This window comes from Ascaphus truei, chromosome 9, assembly GCF_040206685.1.
Source record: "Ascaphus truei isolate aAscTru1 chromosome 9, aAscTru1.hap1, whole genome shotgun sequence".
Taxonomy (NCBI): domain Eukaryota; kingdom Metazoa; phylum Chordata; class Amphibia; order Anura; family Ascaphidae; genus Ascaphus; species Ascaphus truei.
The window spans coordinates 58,290,174-58,317,211 of NC_134491.1; the positions used below are offsets into that span (position 1 = coordinate 58,290,174).

Sequence of the window (27,038 nt, forward strand, 5' to 3'; positions counted from 1 at the left end):
GAAGGGCCCTGTGCATGCATGTATGAACAGACATACACTTCCAATGATAAGAGATGCACCTCTCACAACGTTAGCATATATTATTATGAATTACTAAACCATCTGCAGTACTCACATATAAGGTGATACATTTTAGCATGCACACCCCAGAGGCTTCCTGCTGATATTACAGGCTGATGCAACATACACGTTACCTGCCCAGGAAGTGGGGCACTGTATTTGGTGACTGTCCTTGCAACCCCCCTCCCCCTTCCATTATTAACCCTTTCACTGCCAGGAACGCCGCATTGTTTAATAATGCGTTGCTAGCAAGGAAGGGGGGTTCCTCTCCGCAGGAACTGGGTGATGTAGCAGTGTGAGGACAGGCTTTCCTGCAGCCACGTGGTCCTATGAGATCTGCCCCTTGGTAACACGCGGGCTTGTTTCCTATTAACCCCTTGGTTGCCTGGAGTGGCTGTTTGACAGCAGTGTCTGACTCTGTGTAGGAACCTCCCCGCCCCCTGCTCGTGTTTCCGCACGGAGGCTGCACAGGTTGCTCGGTGTCAGAGGGACCGGTCGCTGGTTACACACGGTGAGGAGGGGCAGCGCTTTACCGGGCGGCGGGCATAAGCTGGGGGAGGGGCTGAGGGCTCACCATATGGTCCCTGTTATAATGAGGGAGCAGCATGTGCCCTAATCATTGTGGCAATATGTTTTTCAGCACGTTACAAAGTGACTTTAGTAATTTATTATTAATAATAATAATTTTGTGGTATTAATATACTCTGCAGCACGTTACAAAGAGACTTTTGTCATTTATTAATAATAATAATATTTTTGTGGTACCCATATACTCTGCAGCACGTTACAAAGGAGCTGAGAGAAAATAATGCAACAGTGGCCCTCAGATACTGCCAGTGTCATCAGACACATTGGTGTAAAAAGAGGAGAGGATTGCAGGAAAATGATGCTTTCCATCTTCTTGTACTCGTTATGTAGATGTCCCCAATCACGCGGTGGGCGCGCGCTCATGCGCAGGCACGCACGCTCTCCCAAGCTTGGCACTTGGAGACAATAATAAGGCCACGTCTATACTTTGTACTTGCTTGCTGAGGCGCGCTGACGCAATGCAGCGACAGCCGTCAGCGCTCCTTTTTCGTGGCCTTGCCTCCGAGACAGCGAGCGTACTCGCGAGGCGGGGCTGGAAGCGGGATTCCCGCGGTGGCTAGTTCGCGTCATTGCGCATGCGTGGTGAGTACGGCAATGTAACTGTGTGTGACGTCATCCAACATGGCGATACCGGACACTTTATTAACCCCCCTCCCCCCAACATGAGGTGGACACTTTATTAACCCCCCCCCATGGCCATGTTATACCCCTTTTGAATTCTCCCAAATCACCCCGCTGGCGCCAGACAATCAGTACCCCGTTCACATTTCCCTGCTCGTCCTTTCATTGGATGCTGAGGCGTCACGTGAGCGGAGTCAGCGCGTGAATTTAAAATTTCACTGTCGGCTCTGTTCAAGCGCGCCTCAGCAAGCAATGGAAAGCATGCGCGAGCCCCTACTAAAGCCGCTTTAATTGCGGCTGTAGGGGCTCAGTGGCAAGCATCAGCAAGCGAGAGCACGCTTAAGCAAGTAAGCACTAACCATGGCCTGGGCCTTATGTGACTTTGAAGCGCGCTCAACATGCCCCCAATGCCCCTCCGCTCCCGCTTGCAAAATGCACAGGGCAGCCGAGCGCTCATGCTTGGAGAGTTGGTGACGTCACCGCTCTCAAGCATGAGCGCGGTCAGCGCCAGCGGGGACACAGCCTTAACAGGTGTTTTATCCAAGAGAGACTGTCCGTTAGTCCTCGTCAATGGTGGTGCTGAGCGGGCGCGCGCGCTCACGCTGGACACGTTGCGACAATGCATGTGGCCTGTGTGAGCGGGCGGGCGTGCCTGCTCGGCGCTCAGCTGCTTGCCGAGCAAGCAAAATTGATTTTGCTGCTTGCAAACGCGTCACCTGAGCGATTCGCCCAATGAGGGTGAACCAGCTCTGTGATGTCGTGTCTGCGCCCCTAGACGTACGCGCACCTAGCCAGCTAGGAATCGCCCGGTCCAGCAGGGCGCTGGAGCGACAGCGCGCCTGTTTCCACCCTGGATGAGGCATAAGGCTGAGTCCATGGTCAGTGCCTAACGCTGACCCGTGCTGAGGCGCGCTGACGCTTGTCAGTGTGCCCCTGGAGCCTCAATGAGAACGGCTTTAGCAGGGGCTCGCTCACGCTTCCGCAGGGGTGCGGAGACGCACCACTTAAATTTTTTTTAGTGTTGGCGCTCACGGGAGCGCAGGGCCGGTCACGTGAGCGGTTCCCCCAATGAGGGCGAACCAGCTCCGTAACGTCACTGGCCCGCCCCCGGACGGCGCGCAAACTAAGGCCAGGGAAAGCACCCACCTTCCCTCAGCCTCAGCGCGCCTCCGCACGGCTAGAGTCACCATGGACTTAATTGCCATAAAGGAATCCCTATCAATACTATTGTGTTATCGTTCGCTTATATTAAATCCACTTTAATATTTAAAGCTGGACACTCATACAAGGTATTTGCACAGCTGGGTGGTTTCATGGTGTGAAATCTCCCATTCTGCTTCTTTTACACAAGGTGTGGTCACAGAAGTGCTAGTGTAAGCTGTATCAGCGTTATAGCTAGATGTATATGCAGTAAATATCGACCAGTTCCATTTAATGCTAAGTGGGGTGTTACATTCTTAACTTTGGGTAACGATTTCTACTTCGAACTCATTTCCGCTCTACGGTGATATTTATTTATTTATTTATAAAATGTTTTACCAGGCAGTAATAGATTGAGAGTTACCTCTCGTTTTGAAGTATGTCCTGGTTCATACATATAGCTAGCATTTTGTTTCTCTAATTGATACCCCAAGGAGCACTAATATATATATATATATATATATATATATATATATATATATATATATATATATATATATATATATACTGATGTTCCTGGCAACCTGCCTTTTGATAGCCTTTGAGCATATAGCTATGACCGGAGTGGCCAACTCCAGTCCTCATGGGCCACCAACAAGTCAGGTTTTAAGGATATCACTGCTTCAGCACATGTTGCTCAATTGGTGACTCAGTCAATGACTGAGGCACCTGTGCTGACGCAGGAATATCCTTTAAAACCTGACCTGTTGGTGGCCCTTGAGGACTGGAGTTGGCTACCTCTGAGCTATGATTTCCGCCCTTTCTGGTTTTGTACATGAAAGAGCACTTGTGTTTAGATGTTGCCTAATTTGCTTTGCTCTACAGCAGGGGTGCGCCAACTGGGGGGCGGGGGGTTTACGGAGACCCTGTGCGCTTCCTGAAGGCATTTAAATGAAATGCTGGGGGAGCGGCAAAGGCCTCTGTAAACTTCACTTACCTTGACTCAGGCAGCTTCTGGAGATGTTACCATGGCAAATTATGTGGCGGGTCACGTGACGTAAGAACGCCGGAGGGAAGGTAAGGGGGGGGGGCGCGCAGGGGGATAAGATTGCGCACCCCTAGTCTACAGTGATGTTTTGGTATCTGTCCTTTTACATTCTCTCCCACCATTAACGCGCTGGATACCCTCATTTGGTAACAGTGAGAAGAATACCTTTCCATTCCTGTGCACATCTGAATTATGGCCGAGCATGAAAACTGTAATTCTGGGAGTCACACTCCACCGGAGCTGTTTGATCGAGTGACAACACAAGGTGACAAAGTGCGATCACTAAAGGCAGAGAAAGCACCCAAGGTATTGTAATCGTAGTATACTTTTTGTAGTGGTTTCTTATTCATATATTCACCAGTTGAACTTTTGGTTTTCCGTATCAACGAAAACATTTACAGAACAAACCTTAATTTGCCATAGAAGTCGAATACTGTTTTTGACAGCTTCTACTTACTAGGTATGCAAACATGTCGTCTAATGTAGAACTTTTTAAAGGAAAACCTTTGCAGGTAATGTAATATATATTTGAACAAAAGTTGCTAATAAATAATATCAAACGTCACAGAATGTTGATGTGAAGGAGACATTATGATTGGTTATCAGTAGATGTAACCAAGATGGGGGCATTTAATTATGTTTCCTATCACACTTCACAGATCATATCTTGTTTGTCACAATATCTTGAGTTAACTCCCCATATTATTTTATGTTTTGAGGATGAAATTGATGCTGCTTTAAAGCTGCTGTTGGCTTTGAAAGTGGACTACAAAAAAGCAACCGGCCAGGATTACAGCCCTGGCTCCCCCCCGACAGATGTCACATCTGTAAGCAACAACAGCCTGTCCACTGCAGATGACGGGGATGATTTTGTGGACCCTTGGACAGTGCAAACGGGCAATGCGAAAGGTGTGGACTATGACAAACTTATACGTAAGTAACCATTCATATACCATTCGTGCAATCATTTATTTTTTATATAAATCAGTTCGGTAGTATTAGATACTTACTAAAAAAAATATTTTAAGTGAAACTTCTTAGCTGGCAGTAGCTTTTTGTAAAATCTCATAGGCTAAACTGAATTCAGTCGTGACTTCGTTTAAAACGGAAGTAGCGACTGCGCTTGTGCACAGTTGCCCTGCAGCAGTGCCCATGGCCACTAGGTAATGATATTATTGTCAATGCTAATGGTACTCCTGCGAGGGACTGCGCATGTGCTGAATTTGACAGGCTCACCGGAAGCACAGTGCCGCTGCCTATGACCGGCTCCCTGGGAGCATTGCCGCAGCCTCTAACTGTCTCCCCGGGTCAGGGTGAGAGTTGGGAGCAGGGCCGAGGTCCCGGACACACAGACACCTCCCCCCCCCCCCACCCTGGAACCTGTACTCCTGCACTGGGCCGGAGCTGCACAATTACGGGCCGACCAGAAGGAGCTCAGCAGGAGCATCTGACCCTGCAGCCGGAATGTGCACTCCTCCACAGAGCCGGAGATGCAGGGCCGACCCTAAGGAGCACATTACCGCTGCATCTGACTGCCTGCACCACCGGCCCGCAGCTGCATGTGAACGCGGAGCCTCACCGTGCCGAGTGGCTGATCCCTGGACTTGTGACTGCGGAGGACACAATGTCAGGGGGACGGCGTAATGTCACCCATTTCATGCTATTACCCACGGAGACTTAGCTACTGCACAACGTTCTTTTATACCCACATACACACCTATACTCACACACACCCATACCTATACACACACCTATCCACGCACACACTTATACACACACACACACACACACTTATACATACACACACATACTTATACACACACACACTCACATACCTATATACACACGCAGCTATACACATGCATACATGCACACACCTATCCACACACTATACACACATGCACACACCTATACAGACACTCACACTCAAGAAACCTCTCAATGCCTTATACCTCCTACTGTGTGTGTGTGTGTGTGTGTGTGTGTGTGTGTGTGTGTGTGTGTGTGTGTGTGTGTGTGTGTGTGTGTGTGTGTGTGTGTGTGTGTGTGTGTGTGTGTGTGTCTGTATATACATGTATAACATGGTAAAGTTTATTTAATTAAACACTTCAAATTTCTGCTGGAAAAAAAAATAAAGCGGAAGTCTTTCATTCAATGAAAAAAAAAACAAATTCTGTCACAACGCTAAGAAGTTTCACTTCCAACATGCGTGCTAGGGACACACCCTTTTTTTCTCAAATTCAACTCAATGCCATTTTTTTATGAGTTTTAATATACTGATAATCCTTTCCTTTCTATAGAAGGTTTTAAACACTTTCCCGTCAGTGCAAGATCTTTCTAACACTTTCCTGTTTGTGATCATTTGTTGCCAATATTCAAAGCAGTTTGAGCTGCAAAATGTTACAGTAGATAATGTTAACTTAGTAATATAAGAATCCATTGTAGCCGCTGTGGTACACTAACTGAAGGATTGATTGAAACTGAAAGGCAGCCATTTAGTGAACCCTGGGAAGCAGGATCTTTGCTGATCGTTCACAGGAGAACTAATCGATCGGCAGCTTAGGTAATTCGTTTTCAATAAAGGTCATCAAAAGCTGTACACATTAAAACAAAGCGACAATAAACAAATGTAAGCCAATAATCAACTAAATAACCTAACTAATAGACCAATAATGATAAACTTATACTAATAAACGGCGGGTGCATTCTAAGGACTGGGGTAATAGACAAAACAGAACAGAAGAGAGAACACATAAGTACTCTCAAAAAGAATCCAGTTTGTAGCACACTACCTTGTTCTATATTAAAACAAAAACGATTTATTTTTGACATTTTTAAACTGCTTGGATTGCCTCCTTTTAAACCTTTGATGTAGTGTGTGATTACGTGTAACTTTTGTAAAGATCAAGAGTTCTGCAGCTGTTTAGAGTTATAGAAAATGCGACACTTGCTTTCTCAGCCAAGTTATATGCACCATGGATGTTTACTTGTCTTTTTTATTTATTTTTTTAGTTCGGTTTGGGAGCAGTAAGATCGATAAGGATCTTCTAGATCGAATAGAGAAAGTCACCGGACAGAAGCCACATCACTTTTTACAGAGGGGTATTTTTTTTTCACATAGGTATGTCATTTCCTCTTCAGTACAGATGCCATCTGATGTTTTATTGAGCAGTGAATAAAATATTGTCCTGCACCTCGACTGCATTATCGTCTAAGCAAAATGCGTAGAATCCATCTAACGCCAACTAACGGGTCTGCCGCGTATCAGTGCGTTGTATCATTGGCTTATAATGAAAACAAAATATTTTAATAGGTTTCTTTTTTAGGTTTTGAAACATTTTCTTAAAAACATGTATAAGGGTAATCTAGTCATTGCCAATAAGTAACTTTTCCCTCCGTTATACTGCACTTGTTTAAGTTACTTGCATGATCCGCTCTTCCCTGTCTTCCTCATACTGTAATATTCTGCAGATGGTGTCACAGGAATGAGGGATTTATTTTAAATATGGTAATTTGTATGTATCTTGCAGTATCATGTTGGTTTAGTGTATACATTCTCTATCTCTCTCTATTTCATTTATAAATGCCACAAAAGACCGTACAATTGGTGCAATAATAATATACAAATAATGTGTGTCCGTGTTAATGTTAGCTTGCCCTAAATCTGAGCAATATGTGTGGGATGTGTTAATCATTTGATCTGAGTAGCCAAAATATAGAAACTATTATTACAAATTGTAATATAAGGCATAACTATTTTACTTCGACTGCGCATTGTTTTGACTACAAATAATACAAATGAACCCTCATAGTTACATTTATTGTGGTTTTTTTAGTTCTCGTTGCTTAGATCCAAAGTAGATTCTTTGCAGTTCTGCTGAAGGGCAGTAGAATGGAATTCTAAGCACTGGGCACATTTCAATGTATTTATATGGACTGAGCTATTCGTTTCATTACTGCTGCTAATGCAAAGTTACCTGTCCAGTTTACTGCACCACGTCTTTGTGCTATGACTGTCTGGTGTTATTACCACCAGCAAAATATGTTTCTTTGTTTTACTCAGGGACATGCACCAAATCCTCGATGCCTATGAGAATAAGAAGCCGTTTTACCTTTATACGGGCAGAGGTCCTTCTTCTGAGTCTATGCATGTGGGCCACCTCGTCCCCTTTATCTTTACAAAGTAAGTCGGATATGCTGTCTCTTGTTACCATGAAACGTTGTTGGTCACAGAGAAAATGTCACTTTTTGTAAAGTGGTTTTGTAGGAAAGACTTAAAATAGGTATTTACCTTTTGAATGTCTGGTATCATCTGGACAAGAAACGTATGTAGTCTGAATTACTCGACGACAGTCTCCAAGTACACATTTTACATTTGGCTTGTAAGGGAAATACAATATCTTTATATACTGTAGATTATAAAAGATTGTTGAATATAAATTAAGGAATTATTGTCACGCAGCTGTTTCACAATACAGCATTTCGGAACGACAGGAAATTCTTTGAGGTATACAGTATGTTCTGGTACCTGTTGAATCCGTTTGTACGTTTAAGTAAGATGCTGTGTGTGCCTGTATAATGTAATACCTGTATTTACCTTTTGGCCTTCCTTGCATTCGTAGGTGGCTACAAGAAGTTTTTAATATCCCATTGGTTGTTCAATTGACCGATGATGAAAAATATCTGTGGAAAGACCTGACACCAGAGCAGGCTTACCAGTATGCAATAGAAAATGCCAAGGACATTATAGCATGCGGTTTTGACATCAATAAAACATTCATATTTTCTGATCTTGAGTACATGGGGTAAGTGCATGCCATTTTTAATAATACGAAGGTGCTGCTTACAACACTGGAATGCAAGTTAATATCTAGCTTTTGTAACTGACCAATGCAAGCTCATTGTTGATTGCCGTAATGTGTGTGGGGGGGAAGCTAATCTTGAACAATTCTTTAATTCAGATATATAAGTACTGCTTCTCTTTCTGTAGGTCCACTTTACGTTCCCCCCGTCCCCCTTTCCCGACCCCTTAGCTTGTAAGTACATGAATCTCGCAGTGTTCCTGGGGCAGGACAAGCGGGTCCGCTTGGCGAGTTTGCGCATTGCTCCTGAAGCAAATGCATCCAGCAGCTTCATTCTGCATTAAATTGCCATTACACACATTACATGTATTTCCATTATTACACTCAATTGTCTGTATTGTACAATGCCCTCATAGCAGTGAAAAGTAGCAGAAAAACTTTTTTTTTTTTTAATATTATTTTTTTTAGAGTGTAACTTGGTATTTCACATTCTTTTTGGGGAAGTGTGACACAGAAACGTGAATATGAAAAACATTGTATTGATATGACACATCAAACTGCTGTAACAATATGTGTGTAAGAATAAGAGGACAAATTACATTGTTACATTATATTTTAGTTATAAAATGATGTTAGATATTACAGGTATCATTCTGATATTTTACCCTCCTGTGCATATCTTGTGTTCTTGAGGCATTCCTTTTACTTCATTATTCAAATCATCCTTCTGGACCTGCTTTCATTAACCTCTTCTTTTCTGTTGCACCATTCTGCAAATGGTGTCCCGCAGAGATTCATATTGCACAGAGAGATGGATATGTATAAAACATATGTTTATATAACGCAAATAAAAAGCAATCGTGTACTCGCATACAGTGCTGTAAAGCTCTGACGGATGCGTGGCGGCTCAGCGTCCTTCTGATAGCTGTGGTGCAGGGGAATCCCACTTCCGCGTCTGCCTAGCAGGCTGCAGCAACAGTTAATCAAGAGCGCATACACCACCTAAGGTGGCTGTCAGGAGTCCAAAATAACCACGTTCACAGTCAACGTGAATTATATGTGAGTGCACGATTGCTTTTTATTTGCGTAATATAAACATATGTTTTATACATATCCATCTCTCTGTGCAATATGTATCTCTGCGGGACACCATTTGCCAAACTCGTGGGGAGGATTACACACCAGCCTTCCCCCAACCACTTGATTGCAAGATCCAGGGAAAACAGAAGTGATTTGAGGGATATCCCTAAAGATACCTTTCAAGGCACTTCATGCTCACATGGCCATGTGAGTAGTGGCATTGTCCACTTGATACTGATACTATATCATAAACTCCCATGGACTTCACACATTTGTTACACTATGTATGCATTTCCTTTTATATTTTCTATATGAATCTGCGCTCCCCGAATGTCACCATTTCAACTTTCTTGAGGATCTAAAGGGGATCTTATTGGGTCGAGCAGCAAATCATTTATTGTATTGTATTATCACATTGAATTTATACACCTTTATTTGTTATCACGTTATCACTTTTAGAGAGCGCCTCAGTATTTTTCTGTTCACACTTGTAGGAGTAGTCCTGGATTCTACAGAAATGTGGTGCAAGTTCAGAAACACGTTACATTCAATCAAGTGAAAGGGATATTTGGCTTCACGGACAGTGATTGCATTGGTAAGATACGTTCCTTTGTTCCCTTTGAAGATATGCAGATGAAATGGCCAAACAGAGGGAACTCGGGTATGGTCATCAAAGCAGTCTCAGTATGCAGGGGCGTAACTGCTGCCTGGACATGTCCCGGTGGCTCCAGTTTGGGGGTTTGGGTCCCTCCATCGGGACTCCTTCATGACCCCCCACCCCCCAAGCGGTTACAGAGGCCCCCGCGCTCTTCCCCACAGCAATTAAACAAATTGGCAGGGAGAGGGCAGGGCCCCTGTAACAGAGCTGCCGCCCTCCATGTCGTCATCATGGTGACGCGATGTCACATGACGCAGCAACGTTACCCAGGGGCCCCTGTAGGCGTAGCTACTCCACTGTCTGTACGCTTTCATGGTGCCGGCGGAAGAGCCATGTGCAGAATGTCACCGGATCGCGCTGCACACAACATTCACTTGAAACCTGCAAGTACTTTGTGCTGCAGAGTGAGCATGATGTTGAGGCAGCACAGCTTTTTGGGGGTTTCCGCCCCTTTGTCAGGCGAACACAAGTCCATAAAATCTGAAGTACTCGCAAGTTTAAATGCATGAAGCCGCCGACGCAGGACATTCAAGTCAATGGTAGTTACCGGAAGATCGGGCGTGATGTCCAGCATCACGGCTTCATGACCTCGTGGACAATGTTGTGTGCAGCAAAAACGTCTACCTTTTTCCGATGCAAAACTGTAGTACAGTAGGTCCCCACTTATTCGACGGGTTTGGTTCCAGGCCCCCGCCGACAAGTAGAAATCGCCGAAAAGTGGAACATAGCATTTGTGAGTTTTGCACAAAAAAAAGCTATGTCCACCAGCAATTTCCCGTCTCTCCTACCTCCTAAGCCGTCCCAGAATGCCCCCCTTCTGAGCATGCGTGGACTTGGCTGACCCCTTCGCAGTCATGAAACAGTACCGCCGTATTGGCGGATCGCCCAGTAGGGCCCCGCTTCTCTAGTGCATAATACCATATGTCTCTTCAGCTGCAAAGGTTTCAGTGCAGTAACTCGATGCCAGCGATTATACTGCCTGGTTTCTTTTAGGGAATGCCTGATTTCTTTTAGGGAAAATGCCTGGTTTCTTTTAGGGAAAATGCCTGGTTTCGTTTAAAATGCCTGGTTTCTTTTAGGGAAAATCAGCTTTCCTGCTATCCAAGCAGCTCCGTCTTTCAGCAGCTCCTTCCCACAAATATTTAAGGACAGAAAAGATATTCAGTGTCTCATTCCATGTGCCATCGACCAGGTACGTTGATGACCTTTTTATAATAGGTATTTGCATTACTTTCACCACAAGAGGTTTCTTTTGCTGCCAGGCATGTTGACAACCTTTTTTGAAGATCAGTGGTGAAGTTGTTATGATAAACCCTGTTTTGGGTTCTTGGGTATGGTGGTAAAATGCAAGAAAAACATCAGTGGACAATTGTGTAAAGCATCAGAGTTGATGGTTACAATTGTTGCTGTTGTTTTCATGCAGTTGAATATATTTGAGGACCCCAAAATAATGAGATGGTTTTATTTTGAAATGTAGTCTAGTGCAGGGGGGGGAGCCATACAAAAGATGTAAGTAGATAATATAAAAACTATGCTGTAATTCTATACTAATCTTTGATGCAAACCTGCATTTTCTACAAGTCTCCTTTCTTTTCCTGGTGTTTTTTTAATTGCTGTATTGAGGCCGCGTTTGTAGGGAATAGTGAAGATCTCAGAACGACATTCATTGTGAGGCTAATGACAAAATAAAGATAATTTATCTTTTTTTATTTAGCATTAAATTGTTTAGACCATTAACTATATAAATTAAATATCTGACATTTTGAAGCAAATATTAAAAAGGACTAGCTTAGCTCTCTCTCATTTATCTGGCCTATGTTATTACCATCACTATTGGTTTCCTTAGATAACATGAAGGTACTGGATGTATTTGCAGGATCCATACTTCCGAATGACGAGGGACGTAGCTCCCAGAATCGGATACCCTAAACCAGCTCTCCTGCATTCAACATTCTTCCCAGCTCTGCAAGGAGCACAGACAAAAATGAGTGCCAGCGATCCGAACTCTTCCATCTTCCTGACGGACACAGCCAAGCAAATAAAAACAAAGGTACCGAGAAATACTGCTTCACCGCATTCAGTTATAATACAAGATGGGGGGGAGGAGGGGGGGGGAGATGACTACTTGGAAGGGGTTGTGGCACTCACATGGACTTGATCAAATTGTGATAGTTATTGGATCAGATCAACGTTTCGGTCCTATGTCATCTTGAGAGAGGTCCAAACGAAGGACCGAAACGTTGGTCTGGTAAATATCACGATTTGATTAAGTCCATATGGGGGGCCGCCTTCTTCCCAGCATAGTCCTACACTTCCAGCTGTGCACCCCGTAGCATTTCTTCATGTTCCAGTTATTGTGAGTGCCCTATATTATTAAAAACAATGGGAAAGATGACTAGACATTGAAGAGGAGAATAAGACTTAGTCTGACTTCCATTGCTGTAAACTGTATTAATTATATGCTCAAGATAAACTTTTTAAAACTGGGGTTTATGGTGGTCCGTCTCTAAACTGGCTGCTTCATCTCTTTTTTTGTTTCAGATCAACAAGCACGCGTTCTCTGGGGGAAAGGACACCACTGAAGAACACAGAAAATATGGAGGCAACTGTGATGTCGATGTGTGTTGCATGTACCTGGCCTTCTTCCTTGAAGATGATGAGAAACTTGAACAAGTGAAGCGGGTATGAACAAAAATTGGAAATCACACATTCCCTGGGTTTTGGGCGTGTGACATATGGCTGTCCCACGCTTAGCAGGACCCCAAACAATGAAGGTGTTAAAGCAATTCATAGACTCACCTTAAAATTAATGTTCTTCAGCACAGAGCAGTAGGGAGTTTGGCTACTGTTTTAATGGAAAACTCATGGTTGAATTACAGTAGCAGCCGCCTAATGTTTTAAAAGTTGAGCCTGTAAGAAATACAACTGTATTGCACATTCTTTTGGGGGACGTGTGACATAGCAACACAAATACATGTGAATATGAAAAATATTGTATTGATGTGAACAAATGGTGTGTGTGTGTGTGTGTTTTAAGATAATAAATTAATCTGTATACTTTAGTTATACAATAATGATTGATATTACGTGTTCCATACATATATTTTACCCTCCTTGTGGGTATCTTGTGTTCTTGAGGAGTTCCTTCACTTCATCATTCAGGTCATCCCTCTGGAGCTGCTTTCTGGAACCCCTTATTTTCTGTTGGAGAAGCTGTAGGTCTCGCAGCTCTCTGGGCTTTAATACCAGTTTTGGGGGGGGGGGGTTGCTTTCTGAATTAACCATGTGTCCAATTCCTATTGATTTGAGAACAGCCTAATCTCTTTCCCAGCTAAACTGACAACTGGCTGAATGAGGAAAAACTGGTTTGTGTGGCCAATTTGCTGCCTAGAGTTTTCATGACCACATTGTTGTAGATACAACTGTTGTTTACCATGTCTTTGAAGTACAGTATAGTTTCTCGCATTACTGAGCAGGATGTCTATTGAAGAGTAAATACCAATCACTGTTTGAGCTGCACATGGTATCTTGCCAACTGTTCACACACAGACATGTAAGACACAGACATATATAAATATATATTCAACCATATACTGTACACAAATACATGATATTATTATTATTCTGCCCCAAGTCAAACGGTTTGCAATATCAAATCACAGTTTATGCTGAAATTACAAACTTTAATTCTTTCAAACCTTCATCTCAATAATTGTGCATTGTATCTCTTGTAGGACTATACAAGTGGGGTGTTACTAACAGGAGACCTTAAGAAAATGTTAATAGAAACACTGCAACCGATAATAGCGGCGCATCAGGAGAGGAAAAAACAGGTTACAGAAGCGATGGTGAAACAATATATGACTCCAAGGAAACTGATATTTGATTTTAGCAGCTTTTAAAGATGTGTATCTTGTTAACAATATACTGGAATTTATCAATAAAGACAAGATAGTGTTCGCTCGTCATATATTCCTTAATAAATTATGTATATCGCAGCAAGTAGTGTGGATTGGTTTATCCATTTACGTCAGTCTATGAAGATCCATATGACCAATAACATTTTGAGAACTGCCGAAAAATGATAATCTAATCCTGAAGTATTGTTTATTTTTGTGATCAGAATAAAGTCATGTGACTTGATCATTTGAACATCCTCACTATTAATGACATTCCAAACCCCGCTGATAATCAGATGCGGAATGTATGAGTCTGTTTCTATCATTGTATTCACTTTTACCTTCTATAAAATGTCATCAGCTGTGTTGCGGTTCTGTCATTTAAAGGAGCCGTCCCACAAGCTGTGGCGTTCGGTTAAAGTGATGGCCATTTAACACACTTTCTATCTTTTACGTTTTGCTTTTATTATTGTAACATGAATGGCTTTAAATGTATACCTAAAGGACTAACTCTGAACATTGATATGCTGTATGATACATGCATGTTTCATTACACGCTCCCGTCTAACTCACATGGTAACATTTTCTGAACCACTTAAAAATGCCTGTTTTGTTTTCCATCAAAATGGCAAACAGCTGACGTTGGGCTAAATGTATTTAAGTGAAATGTTCGATGGTTAAAGCCCTGAATGTGGCATTGCAAGTGAAGCCACAAACCTCAGTCTAGCATGTCATGAAACCAGTAATATAACCATAGAATATTAACACATTTTATGTCAACTGAATTCCCTTTAGATGTTCTGCTTTCAGAACGTGTAATATTAGTTTTCCAAAACTGGATTAGCACCAGGAGTGTAATTTCAGAAAACTGGGATGAGCCTACCTATCTGGTTACCCGCTACTATTTAATACGGGTTTAGATTTCGCATTATATGTTCACATGGTTATGTACATGTGATTTATATGTCTCTTTATTTTATCCAGGCAGGCAGAGCTACGATACCTGCTTAGCAGCTTACAGTCCACGGGTGCTGGTTTCTCTCTTCCCCCTACAACACAGCTTACCATTGCTGCTCGGCAGCTCAACTGCTGCTGAATTTCACTGCGCACCATCAGTTAGAGCTACTACACTATATATAATCTCTCCTGTGGCCAGGGGGTAGTATTATTAGTATGCATAACAGAGACTGTAGCCCTCATCACTCAGGACTTATAGTCATCTGATGCTGCCACATCATGAGACCGATATTAGGGGTCTAATTAGAAGTAGCAATCTACTATCATTAGTATAGTTTTAGATTGCCACTCAGAGAGCATTTCAGTATATTACAAGGGTTGAATACTGATTTCAATGATATAGAACACAAACTACACCTTAGGAGAGCTACTTAGGGGACTGTAACATTACTATTCAACCCACAGTTCCAAGCTCCAATAGGAAATGAACCCTTAATTTTTGCTCCTTTTTTTAACTAATTTCATTACACCATTTATTTTAATCATAAGCATTCTCATAAAGATTATTTTTATATTGACATTCAATATTACTGATACTTGAATGCTAACTTAAACTGAGTACTTTCTTTCTTTGGTATATTTGTTGCACATTTCTCAGTACAGCACCGTATCTACATTACTAACTATACACCACTAGCTGAGCAGGGGTTTCCTACTACATTCCCTTTTCCCTCCCCCCTCATACCCGCGGTATATATCTTTATTTTATCCATTACTTCAATAAAGGTTCATTTTTATACACGCACATTTTACCACGCAAAATCACCGTTTTCTTTTTCCTTGTGGTCATACCATATGTCACCTTCATTGCTTCCACCATCATAGTTATCTCGTCCCATGGCTATATTTCTAGCACCTATAGTGGCCCCACCCGTTAGAGGTCGTGCACTGAATAAGAGACCTTTTCCTCTCCACCCCCCCTTGTGGATATTTTTGCACTCTTTCCTTAGGGGTGTGCAAACTTTTTTTGTTTGCTCTGCCCCGCCCCCTGCTTGTGAAATCTCCCCCCACCCCGTCTCCTTTCCTCCGGCATCAGCGGCGTTGTGTGATGTCGGCAACGCATTACCATTCGACTCCGCATTGTCAAAGTCTATGTATATATATATATATATATATTGTAAAACAAATATATAATCACTGCGCTTCTCCATGTAAAGAGCATGTAGCTAGTGAAGAAACTGGCCATACAAAAGTGCAAAACAGAAAGTGAATCCCTGCGCTTTGCACCTTGACGTGGTTAGCAGGCTTGGCATTATTTGATCAAAGGATGTATACCAAAAGTCTCCTTTTTTCTTATAGGTATTTACACCATACATTTATTTATATTCCCCATTGATTGCTATCCCTTTGGGAGAAGCGCAGGGATTCACTTTCTGTTTTGTATATATATATATACAATAAATAAATGTATATATATATATATAGTATTTAAGATTATATACAATTAGAATGTTAACTTGAATATAAAGACAACTCTACTAATGATAATGTATTCACCGTGTTTAATATTCATAAAATCTATTTTCTGTTTAACATTCATCACAAATTAAATGCACAAGACTTCTTGCTAAAGTGCTCCATTGTATGCAAAAAGACGTTATTGTTTATTTACATTACAAACGATGTATACAAATCAAGTTATAGCACTTCTTTCACATGACTAACCATCAGTTGAATAAAATGTAATTCTCCCAAAGATTCACTTATTTAAAAATCTTATTTTATACAATTCAGTTGTCGTGTAACAATTTTCACTGTATGTTCTTTTTGCCCCACGTGTTTATATTTGATATTTGTCCTTAATTGCAGAACAAGATGTGCTGTAAAATGTTTCCTGTGCAAGTATACTGTTACAAGTAGACAATTGTAACTTTAGTATCATTGATCTGCAGAATTGTCCTGAAGGGAACAGATTCATCATCAATGCTTTGGTGTGTTCAGCAATTAAGTTTCTATACTTCATGAGATGTCCAGGTACTGGACAAACAGTCTTATGATAAGAAGCTATCTGTTACTGTGGAAAAAATGTGCTTTTCTGACTCCTACTGACATTTTATAAATAGAGATTAGCGAAACATTGTACCCACTGGGTATGATGGTTTGAATGTGAGGAGGTAAACGTAGTCAGGAGATGGATATACTCTTCCTGTTCAATGTACTGCTCAACATACAATAACAGAGGTTGGTTTGTTGCTTGTCTTTTCAGTCACATGTACATATAATATAGTTTGACGGGTGGCCAACTCCTCTCCTCAAGGGACACCAACAAGTCAGTTTTCAGGCTATCCGTGCTTCAGCACAGGGAGTTCAGTCATAATTACTTAGCCACCTGTGCTGAAGCAGGGATACCCTGACCTGTTGGTGGCCCTTGAGGACTGGAGTTGGCCACTCCTGGTCTATGACATCAGTTCCCAAATGGGTGCTATATAAGAAGTCTGCTCTTGGAGCATCCCAATAACAAATTGCCTGAGATCCACTATTGAATATGGAGCATTGAAAACAAACCTTGCAGGTTTATAGGTAACATTGCTTTCTTTGATACAAGTATCATCTCCTGTGACCTTGGGCAAGTCACTATTTCTCCATGACTCTGATTCAATATGCTTCAAAGACATCTTCCCCATGCTAGAGAAAAGATTAGTCCCCGCTAAACTCTTCCCAAGCATGGGAAAGTCAGCTTTACAGTATATTGAATAGAAATGTGGTCAATTTAGTTATCCTTCAGCTTATAAGACACTGCCGCAATAAATCATTAAGCACGTTTTACAAACAACGTTACAACTGTAACATAACAATGTATCTTTTAGTACATTCATATGGAAAAAGGTTTGATATGTCTCAGTATGGCTTCATATGTGAGAAATACCACCATGTTCACAGGAAAGGCTCGAAGACAATTGAGTGACAGTCCTTTGAAGAGGACAGTGACCCCTTCCTGCCGTACACTTTTTGTAATGCAGTGAATCACACCTCTGTACTTCTGCTGCGTCACTCCATCAACCTGCAGACGAGATTTGATCACGTCCATTGGGGTAGCGATACCCCATGCCAATACTCCAGCAAATCCACCAGAAAGTAGAACACTCAGTACTTCTGAAAGATAAGGAACAGAACAATGTATAGGATAATTTTGCTATACCTGTTTAAATGGGGGGTGGGGGGGAAGAAAGATGTCCTGTTAAACCACTTTAAGCCTCGATTATATGACACTAAAGGGTTACTGATCATTTCCCTCAACTTATTACATTTAAAATGTGATTGTTAAAAATAAAATTGTAACTTACACCTCAATCTATTTTATATTAAAGTGCCAATTCTGGTTTATGATCCATCTATATTGTAACTTGGCAATCATGGGATACAATAGTATAAAGCAATATCAAACTACATGCATCATAATCCCTAAATCTTATTATTACACTTTCTTTTACTTTCAATTATTAAGTTCATATTTCTTATGCATTGTCTCTGATTTTTCCAGATACCGAACAGACCTCTAAGGCCATATTTATTAAGCAGTGCTAAACCATAAAGCCTCCTACAGTCCATTTATTGAATGGGTCATGCATTGATGTATGGCTTAGCACAGTTTAGTAAATATGGCTATAGTCCAAGACACTGACAGATCAGTGCTCTAATTTTCCATTAATTCTGTATTTTATGAAAATATATTCACAAGGTATGTGGATTGAGAGCCCATCAAAGCACTTTGAGCTGAAATACTGTCATGTTATGTTATCACAGGGAGATTTACATGCTATTCAGCTAAATACCTGAGTTACGTTGTTCAACTGGAACAAACCATTCCCGCAAAACAGCATAGGACAGAAAATATGTTGCAAATGAGTGGCAGTCTCTGAACATTAAGGCAAAACACCCTTTGTACAGTCCAAGAAATCCTTCCTCTCTCACTATTGTCATTATACAATGGATTGGGCCTGTATACTTCGGCCTGCCCACCAAAGAACATGTATTGGAATCGCGTGGATATGCTTGAGTTTGTAGACGCACTTTGGCCATATCAGCAGGCGACGATACGAAAACCTAGAAACATAAAATATATGTTTAAGAAAATGAAACATATAAGGACGTTTTACTACATTTTAGATGCTTATCAAGTCAAGAAAATGAAGCAACACTTGGTCATACAGAACTACAATCACTGGAGACTGGCAGAAAGCTTTAGAAATGTTTCAGCTTGTAATTTTAAAAATCCCCAAATGTAGCCCAAGAAATACAGTTTGACTTCACTATTTATCTATCCCTCAGGGACCTCACACTGAATCAGGGTGAAAAAAAGGAAAGCTAGAGGTGAGAACAGGCTCTTCCATGAACGAACCCAGAGAACATGATACAGCATTCGGAGTACTAGACATTTGATTGCAATAGTAAAGTACATGAACTCTAGGAGCATACCCAACTTTGGGCCAAATGCCCAATGTTTCATTAAACCAGGTGTATTAAGGTGACATTACCTAAAATTGGACCGGATGTTATGTTCCCAAAGATAACATGGTATCCTCATAACTAATATGCAAAAACAACGGCTGTACTACCCCAAACTAGGTGTAATATCACATTATAGTGGTACAGCATTGCGTTATCTTCCAAACTTTACACTCTTCTGCCCCTCCTTATATCGCAGCCTTAATTTCTCGCTATACACCATCCCGACTCGCGTTCTGCTCAAGGATGGCTTCTCTCTACCCCTTTTGTATCCAAAGCCCTCTCCCACCTTAAACCTTTCACACTGACTGCCCCTCACCTCTGGAATGCCCTTCCTTTCAACATCCAACTAGCACCCTCTCTCTCCACCTTTAAGACCCACCTCAATACACACCTGCTTAAAGAAGCATATGAGTAGCTCCATGGCTGATAATTAACACCTCATACATAAACCTTGGTCTCTTGCAGACGCACTTACAAGAACGCCCTCCTACGGTCTCTGTAAGTTCTTTCTACCAGCCAATTAGATTGTAAGCTCTTTGGAGCAGGGACTCCTTTTCCTAAATGGTACATTTGTCTGAAGCACTTCTCCCCTTTATGTGTTATTTATATTAGTTGTTATTTATATGATTGTTACATGTATTACTGCTGTGAATATATAAATTAATGGCGCTATATAAATAAAGACATGCATACATACATATTGTACATACAAACATAATACCACTCTTCTTGCTACACCTATTCAAGCCTCAAAATAAGGCTTTTGATGAAGTGGAAAGAGAAATAATGCTGGGAAATAACACTATGTTATTTAAATTGTGCCTAACAGTGGCGTTACAACCATCTAGACTCTGGATGTGAGTAACACCAAGTTTAGGTATGACCAACTGTAAATAATGTAACGTTAAGCCCCCACAACAATCTTAACGGACTAGTAATTATTCAATGTTAGGATAAACCCTATCATCATTTGCATTTAATTATTACCAACATCCGTTATAGTTTATACTATGCTTTTCACCAGAGAGAAAAGATGGTGTAACGTTACAGTATTTTCCTTTGAAGATACAATGTTTCTACTGCCATGACATTATTACGTGACAACAGATCTTTGAGCATTTTGGACTAGGAGTGAGAATAGACTCATAACCCTTATAACATAAAGCAGGAGTGCGCAAACTGGAGGGCGTGATATTTTCGGGGGGTGGGGGGGGGGTACACGCGGCACTTAGACGCCCCATACTTTTCCCCACAACATTTAAATTAAATGCTGGGGGAGCACGCAAAGCCTTTGTATGCTTCTTACCTTCTCTCTGGCAGCTTCTGCGTTGCCATGATAACATGGCGTCAAATGGCAACACGACGTCACATGACGTTGTGACATCAAATAACACTGCCGATTCCGGAGAGAAGGTAAGGTGGGGCATGAGCAGGGGGGGGGGGGAGCAGGCAGGGGGGTGCAAAGAAAAAAAGTTGGTGAACCCTTGACATAAAGCATTCTAAGTAGTAGATTTTTAACTGGAATAGCCAAGTACCTGAACTGCTCCAGCAGCATACCCAGACAGGAATATATCCAACTTGGATGGCTTAACATTTGCACTTCCATATTTAAACTTGCATAAACTGTAGAGGAAATTCTTGTATGTGCCAAACACAATGGACGAGCTGATGGACACCGTGGAAATGGGTATGGACATCCCTTTGAAAAATCCTGAAATCTTTGTAATACAAGGAAAGTGTCAATAATAAGTGAATGCCAACAACAACAACAACGTCATGAAAATCACGGGTAAAGAAAATGGAGGCTTACTCTTTCCCTTTTGTAGGTTGAATGGATGCAGTGCCAAATGCTCTGGTAGTTCCCCTGTGTCTGTATCCTTACCTGTATTAGTATAGCGAAACATGATCAAAATAAAGAAATCGGAGGTAGTATCAAGTATATCAAGGCCAGAAAAATAAGGAAGGAATACCTTTACTGTGTCCAGTGGGTAACCCACCATAACTCCACAGGCACCTACACACAATAGATAAGAACAATTTTAAAGAAGTATTGAAGACAACATGCAGTGAAATAATTGCAGATGTACTTGTTCCCATGTAAGGAACCGTCCTCAAACGTATCACCCTCAATGCAGCACTGGAGTGAATGAATAACTGTATTTGCGATAAAGGTAGATAATAGGCTAATCGGTTAATTATACCAATTTTCCATTGAATAAAGTATACACATCAATCTGTTCTCTTGCCATCTTTTTTTGTTCTATACAGTGGTTAACCTTGCAATAACCTTGTGAAGAGCCTTCCATTCTTGCCACACGTTTGTCCTATGTCACTGTGATGTTAAGAACGTACGGACAGCTTAATAAAAGCAGCTTTACTGGTCTGGATTCCTGCCAGTCTTTATTGGTTTAATGCGCTAAAGATTTGTGTTGACATTTCAGATAGATCTGCTTGCTTTAAATAGAAAGGCTGCAGGGCGGTTTGCAATTGTGACTGGATGTTAAAGCTTGTATTTATCGATTTCTCTTTTCTCAAGGCCGTACACATACCAGTCTGCATGTATTAGGAACAGTGGCCTTAAAGCTGCAGACCAAGCGATATCCTACATGTGTGGTTTAAAAAAAAAAATCAGTTCTGTACTATGAGAAAATATTTGTAGCATTTTTTTTAAAACAACTCTGAATGACATTTGTTATGTATTATAATGTAACAAGCTTTTTTTGTTTTTATAGCAACCATTTACAAAATCACATCCCCTTCCTCTTCTGAAACAGGCTCTGGCACACCCCTTTTTGAGCCCTGCCCTCTCTCTAGCAGTGCACCAATTGTATCTACTGACTGTCCGGTCACATAATTTTCCCCACAGAACTTTGCATCTTTGGTCCTCTTCTGCTGCACTGACAGCCATTTAGTGAACCCCCGAGCCGAATCTTCGCAGATCGATCACAGGAGAACTGATCGATCGGCAACTTAGCTAATTACTTATCATTCTGTGGATTGCATTGATGCACATATCAAAGGGAAAAAATAAAAACGGCAGCTTGGACTGCTGCTTTAAAGTTAGGGCCCTAACCTTTTAAATGTAGAGACCCTACTGAAGAAAGATCATGTGAACCTGGGTAAATTACTTTGTCTCCCTGAGTCTCAGCTAAAAATGGACTGTAAGGCAGAAATTACAGTAAATTAAATCACATTCAGATGTATCCCTTCCAACCATGATGGGAACATAACCCTAATTACCTGGGTTAAGTCTCCCTTCTCAGCTGCAATACAAATGTGCAAAATTAGCCCCAAATTCAATAAAGAAAAGATTTCCCATTGAACACATAACCGATGAGGGGGCCTGTTTAACCTAACGTTAATTTAGCATTAGGTTAATTATAACGCTTATGCACTAAAGCAAATAATGTAACGTTGATTAGTTACAGGTGTGAACAGTATCGCTCTAAAGTATAATGTGACTGTGGATCTATCCATGGGCACACTTACCTTTATGCCGCCTATAGGCTCAGGGGCGGCCTTCCTCCACAGTATAGCGGCGTCATGAGGTCAGGGCAGCATGTGATGTCGTGTTGTCATGGCAACGCATCATCATGTGACGTCACGACATCATTTGACATCGGCTCGCCATAACAACACGATGCAACAGGAGGGAGGCCGCTCCGTTGAAGGTAAGACTCACACACACACACAAATTGGTGATCTATGCTATAGCCTCGGCAGCCGTGTGGGAAACCCACCCCTGGAACTATCCAGCATCTGAGATCGTGCAATGCTAGAGCTGCTGCCCTGACTAGCAGAGGTTGTGGGTTCTGATCCTGTTGGGTCTGGCACCAGTACCCCCTTAATCACAAGTGGCCATAGGCCTGTGAGTATAGGTCTTATGGAAATATTTTAGGGGGCATGGGGGGGGGGAAGGGTGTGAGTGATTTAAATATACTTTGCATATTCCTTTTTAAGCACGTGTTTCTCCATATGTTGTTTGAGGGGATATATATAGTGCTTGGGGCTCTACTAAACCAGGTCTCCCATATTTCAGTGTCTGGAGGGCGTTAGTGTAACATGTAGGCAACACAGGCCTAACACGAGTCATGTTAAGCGAACGCAAGGCAGTGGTAACTTAACCTGACGTTAAGCCTATGAGATAACTAGCGGATGTTGTTTTTGCCTATATTTAGCTTACTGGATACCCATTAAACTCAAGTAAAATAATGTCTATTACCTCATTAGATAATGTCACGTTATTTGCCCTGATTTAATAGAGTTTTGTGGATCTGCCCCCAAGAGTAAGAGGGTCATAAATTCTCCAATCCAGCTGCTCGTTGGAAAGAAGAATCCATATTCCACCATCTATAAGTCCCGAACTTCCACCACAAGGGGTGTATACTAGTTCCAACTCTGAGAATATTAATGCCAAAAGCTGTGAAGTCAAAACACTGGTTCATATATCAGTTTTGGGTTTTACAACATAAATTCACTGAGTTACGCTACCCAGTCGCAAAGATTGCTTTATCCACATTTCACAGAATTGTAGAGTCTGATTGTGTGGTGTTAATGAGGAAAAAAACAAAGTAACATGACTAGGAACTAACTGTGTGAACAGGACAGTCACCTGTTAGGATGGCTGACAAACTGATGGTGCAATAGTATATGTAAACATAGCTACGTTTGCAACACTTGTGCTTAATATCATGAGGAAGTTATGTCATGCTATGCACACGGATGTCATGCACTCGCATGTCATGCACACGGATGTCATTCACTGGCCACAAAATTATATATCCTCAACATTTTTTATACATTTGTGTCAACTGTCCCTGTAAAAATGGCTTTTGTCTCTCAGGTTAATGTTAATCATGTTAATAAACACCCTGCTTGTGGGTGGGTGTATGTATATATTATATATATATATACACAGTGGTCGACAAATCACCCAAAAATCTACTCGCCAAACAAAAAAATCTACTCGCCATCTAGTACCACACGTGTGTTGCTTGGGCCAATAGGAGCTCGCCACGATGTTAAATCCACTCGCCCGGGGCGTGCAAATGTATAGGTTTGTCGAACACTGCATCAGTGTATCTCGAAAGCTCGCACAAATAAAAGCATTTCGTTAGCCACAGAACGGTATCATCTATTTATTTTTTGATTATATATATATATATATATATATATACACAGATACATACATACATACACACAGTGGTCGACAAATCACCAAAAAATCTACTCGCGGAACAAAAAATTCTACTAAATATATATATATACTGGCCATTGCTTTATAACTGTACTTTGTTTCTAGATTTCTAGAGGCACACGATATCGTTATGAGCAAGAAAGATAATTGATATATCCTTACTTATCTCCAGGACACATTTGATGTGTGATATTATTTTTGAGTATTACTCCAGCCTTGGTTCCTACTCTGTGTATATAAGTTTTGTTTAGTCTGTGACGTCATCGCAGGTCTTACTTGTTCTGTGCCAAATTCACATCCAAATGAGTCAGGTTGTAAACTAGTTTAATCGTAAAACAAAAAACAACTCTGTATTTAATGTATGTTTCCCAGACTTCAAATGAATAGAATAACAGATAACTTTATTAACATGATGTCAAACACAGACATACAGTATAAATCACTTTAAAATGAACATTGAAGATTGCAATATGCACTTCACAAAAACACAATTATAGTTAATTTCACCAGTAGTATAAGATATATATCTTTTACTACTGGTGAAATTAACTATAATTGTGTGTGTTTGTATGTGTGTGTGTGTGTGTGTGTGTGTGTGTGTGTGTGTGTGTGTGTGTGTGTGTGTGTATGTATATATATATATATATATATATATATATATATATATATATATATATATATAATTGGTAATTGCATATCCTTAAATTAGCTGGTCTATTTTCTTATTTCAATGATTAAAGTTAATTTAAGTTTACTACATCTACTCATTTTAATTGTAGTCACTTGGCTGCCACAGAGGCCTGCACCACACTGCATGCCACTGGCAAATGAAGGTTTAGTATCACATACATATCTATACGTATAGATGCAGCCGTACCTCCCAGGGCTCCAGCAATGAAGTCAGCCATCTGGCAGTGTATTTCAGAAAGCGTCTGTCACACCGCCTTCCTGATGCTCGCAGCGTCCCACAAATAGCCTTGTGCCGCCAGTGATTGTTATAATAGTATTAGTGCCGACCAATCTGCAGCCGATCATTATCTGTCCCCAGTTCATACACTGTCTCTCTGCTAAATATTATGCCTCCCACTCACTGGAATGAAGACAAAAAAGAGAGAGAGAGAAGTGATAAAGAGCAGTCAAGCGTACAAATAAAGAATACCCACAATGTCAAAGCCAAGAGCAGTCAGATCTCACGGTGCGTTCCCTGTAACACATCATGTGACAAAGGTCGTTACTGTTATAAAGGTGACCACACAGCTCTGATATTGTATAGCTGCAGTCCCACTTACTAAGGCCGGGGTGCTCAGCTCCTGTCCTCAACCTCTCCCCCCCCCCCCCCCCCAGGTCAGGTTTTCAGGATATCCCAGCTTCAGCACAGGTGGCTCAATCTGATTGAGCCACCTGTGCTGAAGCAGGGACTGATTGAGCCACCTGTGCTGAAGCAGGGACTGATTGAGCCACCTATGCTAAAGCTGGGATATCCTGAAAATCGGATCTGTTGGGGGGGGGGGGGGGGGTTGAGGACTGAAGTTGTGCACCCCGTGTACTAAGGTATAAAGTGCAGCTTGTGACACCCCAGAGCTTAACGCCCTCTAGATCACTTTCTGTAACCATTTCCACTAGTATATTGTTCCATTGCCTATGTAAGTAGCTGTAGATAGAATATTCCAGAAGGATCCAGATATGTTCAAAATCTTGTAACATATCAACTACGTGTTGGTCCAATAAAATGTATCATGCCACCTACTCCCTCTTTCTACTTTGTTACTAGTCTATTCAGAATAGAGAATTCACCATAAAGAGGTTGAGCAGCCACCAGATATTGGCTTGAACCCCAGGTCCTAGACGCCCTCCCCTCGTCCTCTTCTTCTCAACTGTCAATCCCGCTCAATTTAGCTCTGGAGTTCCGTATCTGAACGGCTCTATTTTAAGGCTCTGGGATTCCCCCGTCTACGAGGCACTTCACAGTCTAGTTACCGGTGTTCCCGCATTTAAACGGCCGTCCAATAGGAAGAGGCAATGTCAATCCACCCAATGACGTTACGGCTTCCTTTTTGGCCCCGCGGGAACACGAACAGTTTGGCGGCCATTTTGAAGGAAGGAAAACACTGGCAACTAAACCAATGAATATCTTAGGAGTCAAACGCCCCAAGAGCCCAGCTCTGGAGGAACCCTGACTCCAATTCTGTCACAATGCATAGCGACTAAGCAAGATTGCTTTTTTACAATGAATGCCATACAATAATAACTGTATAGCTGCCCAATGTAAACTGGCGGAGTGCAACATGTAGGAATATCTGCTGCTTTTACCACACTAATGAAATAGGAACCTGAAGTGCATTTCTGTCATATTTACAAGCAACAACTACGGTATATTAAACTTTTCATAATAATAATAATAATAATAATAATAATAACAACTTTATTTATATAGAGCTTTTCTCCCAATGGGACTCAAAGCGCTTCACAGTTACGAAAA

At 41.5% G+C, this 27,038-nt stretch overlaps 3 protein-coding genes across 6 annotated transcripts in view; 1 reads left to right on the forward strand and 2 right to left on the reverse strand.

Annotated features, from left to right (window-relative positions):
• The window catches only part of WDR25 (WD repeat domain 25), a 116,670-nt gene extending 116,339 nt beyond the window's left edge, over positions 1-331 (reverse strand). Inside the window, exon 1 of the mRNA XM_075615071.1 lies at positions 116-331. The gene's annotated coding sequence lies outside the window, so the exon portion shown is untranslated. The remainder of the gene's footprint in view (positions 1-115) is intronic.
• WARS1 (tryptophanyl-tRNA synthetase 1) lies at positions 195-16,609 on the forward strand. Its single transcript, XM_075615072.1, has 11 exons — positions 195-571; positions 3,611-3,763; positions 4,177-4,390; positions 6,470-6,578; positions 7,521-7,640; positions 8,080-8,262; positions 9,834-9,934; positions 11,077-11,189; positions 11,874-12,047; positions 12,539-12,679; positions 13,732-16,609. The coding sequence occupies exons 2-11, from the start codon at positions 3,650-3,652 to the stop codon at positions 13,897-13,899; spliced, it is 1,437 nt and encodes a 478-aa protein (XP_075471187.1). The 5' UTR covers positions 195-571; positions 3,611-3,649; the 3' UTR covers positions 13,900-16,609.
• On the reverse strand, positions 16,399-25,749 carry SLC25A47 (solute carrier family 25 member 47). 4 transcript variants are annotated; one of them, XM_075615074.1, is made up of 7 exons: positions 25,437-25,749; positions 21,912-21,964; positions 21,333-21,376; positions 21,173-21,244; positions 20,898-21,080; positions 18,687-18,957; positions 16,399-18,006 (listed from the first exon to the last, which is right to left on the reverse strand). In XM_075615074.1, the coding sequence occupies exons 2-7, from the start codon at positions 21,919-21,921 to the stop codon at positions 17,726-17,728; spliced, it is 861 nt and encodes a 286-aa protein (XP_075471189.1). In that variant the 5' UTR covers positions 21,922-21,964; positions 25,437-25,749; the 3' UTR covers positions 16,399-17,725. The 4 variants fall into 4 exon arrangements, with proteins under 4 accessions (XP_075471189.1, XP_075471190.1, XP_075471191.1 ...); XM_075615075.1 differs by lacking the exon at positions 21,912-21,964 and adding an exon at positions 24,722-24,840 and having other exon boundaries at positions 25,437-25,748; XM_075615076.1 differs by lacking the exon at positions 21,912-21,964 and adding an exon at positions 24,722-24,878 and having other exon boundaries at positions 25,437-25,748.
• Between the last annotated feature and the right edge of the window lie 1,289 nt (positions 25,750-27,038).